The sequence below is a fragment of the Penicillium diatomitis genome (assembly GCF_028827545.1).
Source record: "Penicillium diatomitis strain IBT 30728 chromosome Unknown utg000001l_segment0_segment0, whole genome shotgun sequence".
Lineage (NCBI taxonomy): Eukaryota > Fungi > Ascomycota > Eurotiomycetes > Eurotiales > Aspergillaceae > Penicillium > Penicillium diatomitis.
The window spans coordinates 2,404,077-2,411,507 of record NW_026623173.1 but is presented as its reverse complement, the minus strand read 5'-3'; the positions used below and the strand labels follow the sequence as shown (position 1 = coordinate 2,411,507).

Genomic DNA, 7,431 nt, shown 5'->3' with positions numbered 1-7,431 from the left:
AATAATGATAATACCAATAATGAAATAGTTGAATGTTTGTAAAAGTCTTGCCCTATCCTACAATTTCGCTACATTGCTGTCATTATTATATTACCATTGAGATGGAACGACCGGAGTCAACAGACTGTTTCAGGAAAGGAGTCGTGCTTTAGTCATCGACTTTCCCCGGTATCTCGGTCGTTTGCACAGTGACTTGTGAAGAAGGCTCCCTGTGGATGGGCGGCTCGGAGTCGCAGTACAGAGTGGAGTGATGGAGGAGCCGAGGCACAGCTGATTCGGCAAAACGTCATGAACTGAACTCTCTCCCTCTCTTCCTTTACTTGCCCAAGCCGAAACATTATCGCGCCCTTTTCTGGAACCACCCTCTCTTCTTGAGACTGATCCGCTCCTTTTCAGTTTACGTTGACTCTTGCCCTTTTCCATCCGTCAAGTTCGACTCTCACAATCTTCTTGCGTGTCTCTTGGTATACGACACTGGGCTAGCACCTGTCCGTCTACCGATCCGACAATACAACTTACCCGCACATTACCCCGGGTTCCCGTACACATCAATTTCCCAATCGAGCTCCACCACAATTATGTCTCAAGCTCAGCAACCAGCAAAGCCTGCACCCTCGGCTGCAGTGCAGCAGAGTGACAACATTGCTCACGCGCTCGCAGGTGCTGGAGGTGGTATTCTCTCCATGGTCTTGACGTACGAAATCCAATAATTACCCCACGTTCTGTACTCCCAACGGCCTCGTGTCTCTCGCGCGTTGTTGCTAATGGTCTCCACTCGGCAGATACCCTCTCATCACCCTGTCCACGAGAGCACAAGTCGAATCTAAGCGCGCACACTCGACAACTCTTGACGCTGTCCGACGCATTATCGAACGTGAGGGAATTTCCGGTCTGTACTCTGGGCTGGAATCCGCCCTGTTCGGAATCAGTGTCACAAACTTTGTATACTACTACTGGTATGAATGGACCCGCGCAGCCTTCGAGAAGGCTGCCATCAAGGCCGGTCGCGCCTCCAAGAAGCTCACGACGGTCGAATCCATGATCGCGGGTGCGATCGCAGGCAGCGCCACCGTGATGTTGACCAACCCGATCTGGGTGATCAACACTCGCATGACTGCTCGCAAGTCCGAGGCCGAGGAGCAGAGCCTCCCTGGCGGAGCTAAGAAGCCCAAAGCTACGACTTTTAACACCCTGATGGCTCTCCTGAAGGATGAGGGTCCCAAGGCTCTGTTCGCCGGTGTGCTGCCGGCTTTGATCCTGGTGATCAACCCCATCCTGCAGTATACTATTTTCGAGCAGCTGAAGAACCTGGTCGAGCGTCGGCGTCGGATGACGCCCAAGGACGCATTCTACCTGGGTGCTTTGGGCAAGATTCTTGCCACTAGCATCACCTACCCTTATATCACCGTCAAGAGCCGCATGCACGTGGCCAGCAAGGATGGTCCTAAGGAGAGCCTCAACGGCAGCTTGAAGAAAATCATTCGCGAGGAAGGATATACCGGTCTCTACAAGGGTAAGTCTCCTTCTTTCCCGGCTCTAGGATGGAGGTCAGCAAAGATCAAGAGTCCTAATTCTACTTTCAATATTAGGTATCGGTCCCAAGGTTACCCAGAGTGCGATCACTGCCGCTTTCCTTTTTGCCTTCAAGGATGTGCTGTATGATGCCATGATCTCCGTGCGAAAGGGCCGCTCTATCCGCAAGTAGATCAATCTGCTTTCACAGCGGTGACCTCCACTCCCACATGGAAACAATATCTTGGTTTCAAGGCACGTTGCCTATTGCCCTCCACTAAACTGGGCAATGAGAGGGAGTTTTGACCTCTCCTGAGCGTCTCTTATACATTCTGTCATGTATAAGTGAGACTTTCTACCAAGATTGAGAAGCTATACCGATGCGTCCGCTTTCTAATGACTCGACTGACAGAGTATAGCGAGTTCTCTTTATCTATCATCATGTACATATACAAAGCTTTTTGTTTTCTGAGTGAATTGGGAATAGTGACGAACGAGTTTCAATGCTTTTTTTTCTATAGTAAGAGCTTAGCCATGCTTCCCTTTCCATCTGCAATAGTTGCGAATTTGACAAACCGATCAGCACGTGCCTATGTCAACCATATAAGTATATAGTCAGTCATACATATGACCTCGCTGGTTTACTGCATCGATCAAATCCATACCGTACCTGGCAGGCACGGGGACGACTCCACTTTCACGCTTTATCATATTCACCGCCCGCCTGCGCCTCCGCGTAGCGCGTTTTCGCGATTGTTCTCCGCCGAGTTCTTTGTTCGCAGTCACTTTTTCTCGTTGAGCTGTGCGTGATTATTGTCGTTCCCAATAATTGACTACCTCCCCTCATCCAATGATTCCTCCGGCGCTTATGAGGTCGCTTGTACGGGCCTGAGTCGATAATATACACGGCTAGACTGCATTCTCTCGCCTCTCGAGTTCCTCCAGGAGACATCAGCATCGTTTGCCTTAGACAGTCCAGATTTATCGAACGCTCACCCTGACAATAATTACGCCTTTCGAGTGGTCATGCGAATGAGAGACATTTACAACTGAATTGAGTCTACCTAAGACAACTTGCAGGGAGCTCGAACGCTACGCTTGTTACTTTGCCGTCCCGCGGGTCTGCACTCGAAAATCGCACAACGTTGTCGACGCCCTTCACAGGTGGAGTCTTGTATTCGCGGCAATATCAGCTCATCAGATGGAAGACTGAAATTTCCCGATTTCGGTCAAAGGGCATGCTGTCTTGGTGACGGAACTTGGGGAAGGAAACAGGCCCCGGCCACTGGTGCAGATACCTGTTGAATTGCTTTAATACGACAATACGGAGAATGCAAAATGTCCCATCACTCTCTCTACTTCACTCGTGGGACTCCCCGATGTGGCCTACCGGCATTTACCTTGGATTTCTCGAACGCACATGCCTTGGAAGCTCTCACGGAGCGGCTCCGCCAGCAATATACACATGGCTCGCCCGTGCCACCGCGGGTGCCGAATTCAGACCAAGCGGAGCACGGCCTCTCTGAGAACAGTGACAAATTCGGGCACAAGGCGCAAGAATGGGTGCCCTCGCAGTCGATGATGGCAGAAGTGCCTCTGGTGACGCCCACCTTCAGCAAACCGAAGCCGATTAATATTGCCTTGGGAAATGGCATTCCTTCCATCTCATCTGCGCTCCCTCATTCTAGTGTTCAACGGCCCTCCCCGACGCAAACAGTCGTTCCGGCATATATCGTAACGCGTGACCCGATAACAAAGGACACTACTCCGGTCAAAGAAGAGCCGTCAGCTCGAAACGATGTACTTGCAGGAATCACCGCTGAGGGCTCTCCAGTCGCACCACAGAGCACTCTTCCGATATCTCAAGCGCAGCCTAGCAGGCCAGTGGCACCGGCAACGGTTCGGCCAGCCGATTTGAGAAGAAGCGTTGCCCTAACAAATGCGAATCGGAGCCAGACTAGTGACGAAGCACATCGTCTAACCCCTGGCACCCGGCACAACTCACCTGTACGAGCCACTTCACATAAAAAACAGGGGTCGCAGATGGGTTCACAATCATCCATGTCTTCTCCTGACTACAGGCCATCGTCTGGCTCGTCCCAGTCTTCCAAGTCTCCCGAGCCAAGCCTAATAGCCCCCTCAATGCATTCTGCGTCGCCGAGTCGACGTCGGTCATCTCGCGCCAGGGGCGAACCCGTCATCTACAACCTCAAAAAGTTATCTCGAAAAGCACTTGCTGCAGACTTCGAAGACAACCCTCACTTTCCCTACCGGTCTGAGGGGGAGGCGGCCAACCCTGTCTTTGATCTACCAATCCCATCGGCCGCTTTACCCCGGCAGAGGTCTTCGCAACCTCGTCAGTCGTCGCCCCCTCGTCCTTCTCACCCGCCTCGTGCATCGTTGCATCCCCGTCAGACACCTCAATCACGCGGGTACCTGCAAGATTTATCTGATGGACAGCAGTCTCCAAGTGGGCCCCCGCGGGAAGGTAACCTCATGAAGCTCCTATGGGCTCGAGAACTGCACGGTTCACGGCCGAATCAAGACCTGCTTCGTGCCACCGCGAGCTCCAACCTGAAGCCTTGGAAGTCCTGGAAGGGAACCTCGAATGATGTGGCGTCAGTGACATTCTCGCCCGACGGCACAAGATTTGCTGCCGGGTCTACTGCATTGTCCGACCAGTACAACCGCGCCAATAACTTGGTCTATGGGGACATCCCGAAGAACACTTTATATGAGCTTCCAAATCACAATGTCCCTCGCAGGGTGAATGCTGCCATGGCGGATGAGCGGCTTTTCCCGACCGTATCTACAGTCCAGTGGGTGGATCAAACCTTCTATACGGCTAGTTATGATCAGACTGTGAAGATCTGGGATGCGCAGGATCTGAGCGCCACAAGAGTACCTAATTGTACTCGGACACTCCAACACGATTCCGGGGTCTTGGTTATGGGCGTGTCGAGTAAAATGCCGCATCTTGTAGCCACCGGAACTACCCATCAATTTCACTTGTGGAACCTCAACGATCACCAGTCTGGCTCACAATCGCTGCAGATTAAGCGAGACCCTCGTCAAAAAGCAAATATTGTTCTCGGACCAACGGTGCTTGGTTGGGGAGAGGCTCCGGGATCCAAGCAATATCTTGTCGGAGGCATGGCAGAACAGATCCCCGATAATGAGATGGATGAGAAGAAGAGATTTCAGGTTGTCAATCACGGTCATCTGGGATTGTGGAAGGTCCATGAGTCCTCTGTCGAGGTGTGCCGAATCCGCGGTTTTGATTCGCAGAACATCTTCGACCTCAAATGGCACCAAACGCAGCCTCGATTTGCGATTGGCAGTACCTACAGCCAAGCCATGAACCTTCCCCTGCGATCGAAATCGGTCGTTCAGCTATACGATATCGAATCGGGAGATCGGGCCGTGGTGACTGGTAAATGCGCCTGCGCTGCCGCAGATATCAACGAGGTTACCTTCTGTCCCATGGACTCTACCTATGTTACCGCGAGCTGTACGGAGGGGAGCACCTACGTGTGGGATACTCGTTTCAATCAAAAACCGATCCATAAGCTCCAGCATGGGCCATCGGTCATGGCTCTCAACCCGCTGTACGCTAGGGAGTTGGTTGATTTCGGCGTGCGTGTAGCGCTTTGGGGCACCACGATGGATCAGTTCTACACCGGTGCTACAGATGGCTACCTCAAGCAATGGGACATTCGTCGATCGACCGAGGATGCCCTCGTCGCCAACACAGCCCATCTCAACGACGGAATTACTTGTGGGGCTTTCTCCGCCGACAAGTCGCAACTTCTCCTGGGTGACTTTGGAGGCGGTATTCATGTCTTGACCTGCGAGAACACGGACGAGGACCAATCGAGTTTTGCGTTCAAGCCAGCTCCGGACCCAGCTTCGACCGAGGAGCCGGGGATCCCTGTTGCAAATGAACTTCTGGACTCGAGACAGCTTATTATGCATCCCGTCTACGGCCCTGTTCAGGGGCCTTGCTACAAAGGGCCCTATGCTGCATGGGCGCGTGGTCTTCCCCCGATGACGCCGGCGGACAAGATCAAGCGGACACCCTTGTTGGGGAAATTCCAAGCTCGCCAATTTGATGGGCCTCCAATATACGATCGGCCCGAACTCGATGCTGGATCCCGTCGAGATCTTCAGTGTCAATTCAATCTTGCTCGCGCCCGTCACGCCCGCAATAGTTCTCTTGGCCTGGCACGAGTTGGTCGTGACACGAGTCCCCGGAAGCGTAAGCGTGATTATCTCACAGCATACGGTGGTATCGAAAAGGACTCCCAACGACACAAATCCCTCAGTCCCAGCCGGCGAAAGAGCAAAAAGAAAAAGAGAAAGAAGCTCTATCGCCGCAGCATCCACGTGATTACTCGGATTGAAGACTCCGTCATTGATTTGACTATGGACTCTGGCTCGGATGCGGAAGTAACAGCCGCGAATGTCGATCCGGCCGCGGCGCCAGTTTCGAACCCCGTCGCTGAATCTGCTCCTGTGCCGATGCCGGTGGATGAAACTCCTGGAGTCACTCTCGCAGAGTCGAGTGTGGACTTGCCCGAGGCACCTGTGGAACATCCAGGGTCTCGTGTAGTCTCACTCTCCCCGGTGATCAAGGTCCTCGATGAGGATTCAGAGGAAGACTTTGAAGACTACTGGTGGCCGGAAAGCGGGCACGTTGACGCCAACTTAAGCCCCGATGAGCTGTGAAGGGGAGACCTGGCAAGAGAAGAATTGTCACATTTCTATATGGTTCTTTTATGATTGACTCGTTCTAGCGTGCAATTCTATGTATGAGTGTTGACTGCGTACCGCAGTGTTCAATGTGATATGAGTAATCCGTGCGGTTCTATGGAGGTATCCCAATCTGATCGTTTATACTATTGATACTAGGAGGTCGGTACATAAGGTTGTTCATTGTTATAAATTGTCACCTGTCCATCAAGAGCGTAGTATAGCCCTCGGAGTCAGGAATCATGACCTCATCTAGAACGATGCTATTCTATTCTGACAATTCGGTCGAGTCAAGGTTTCGAAGATGACTGTTTGCCATGTGTGGTCAATTCGGGGCAATATCCGGCGCTGTACAGTATATATGTCGAAACTTAAACTGGGAGCGCGGAGTCCATACATGCATCGGTGGTTGACCAAGTACACCCTAGTCATGTAAAAACGCCCCCTGTATGCATTGTGTGGTCGGCCTTGTGTAGATAAAGACATTGATGCATAAGGTTATTGTGCTCGGAAGTATCACGGATATATTAGGAAGGCTTCTAGAACAAAGATTGAGCTTGCATGCATGGATCCTCGTGATCGTGCCTTTGATTGGCTTGCGTCTATTCCCGCATGCACTCTTTGTCGAATGCAATGTGTAATCATTGCATTATATGATTGCATGTAATTGGTTTTTTTTTATGATTGACCCAGAATCTGACGCGTTTCAAAATCATCGAGTCCGCATGAACTGGGAGGTCATCGACTGGTCTGGTGAAGCTTTTCATCCATTTTTGGTGGATGACAAATCAGCACTGCCACACGTACTGGCTGACCCAGCCTCACGCTGGTTCCAGAGACTTGAGCGAATGATCTCCGCTGATTGGCCACTTGGCCGCTCGGCCGCTCAGCCTCGTATTACATAAGTCTTGGCCCTCGATGGAAGGCTACTTTCGTTTGCTTGTCGCCTTGGCCGAAGAGCCGCGTACTGCTCCATGCGGTCCTGCGCCCCGCCGATGATACCATCCCTCTCGATGGGCCCTCCTTGGCTCCCGTATATAATCTCCACACTCTAGTGACCTCACTTGCCGTGGTCTCTCTCCTCTCGCGATCAACTTGCTCGTTGCACTTTCACCTGTCCTTGCATTCAGTGAGCAACGCTGTGAATAAACACTCTGATCTACCCTC

The 7,431-nt window shown here is 52.0% G+C and overlaps 2 protein-coding genes across 2 annotated transcripts; both read left to right on the top strand.

Annotated features, from left to right (window-relative positions):
- Positions 1 to 578: 578 nt before the first annotated feature.
- On the top strand, positions 579 to 1,705 carry pmp47 (putative peroxisomal membrane protein Pmp47; the record flags this gene model as incomplete). Its single annotated transcript, XM_056930312.1, has 3 exons — positions 579 to 694; positions 783 to 1,513; positions 1,590 to 1,705. 3 exons carry the CDS (start codon positions 579 to 581, stop codon positions 1,703 to 1,705), a joined length of 963 nt encoding a protein of 320 aa, XP_056794605.1.
- Positions 1,706 to 2,850: 1,145 nt separating this feature from the next.
- On the top strand, positions 2,851 to 6,240 carry N7539_000707 (WD repeat protein; the record flags this gene model as incomplete). The annotated part of the gene is made up of 1 exon (XM_056930311.1): positions 2,851 to 6,240. One exon carries the CDS (start codon positions 2,851 to 2,853, stop codon positions 6,238 to 6,240), a length of 3,390 nt encoding a protein of 1,129 aa, XP_056794604.1.
- Between the last annotated feature and the right edge of the window lie 1,191 nt (positions 6,241 to 7,431).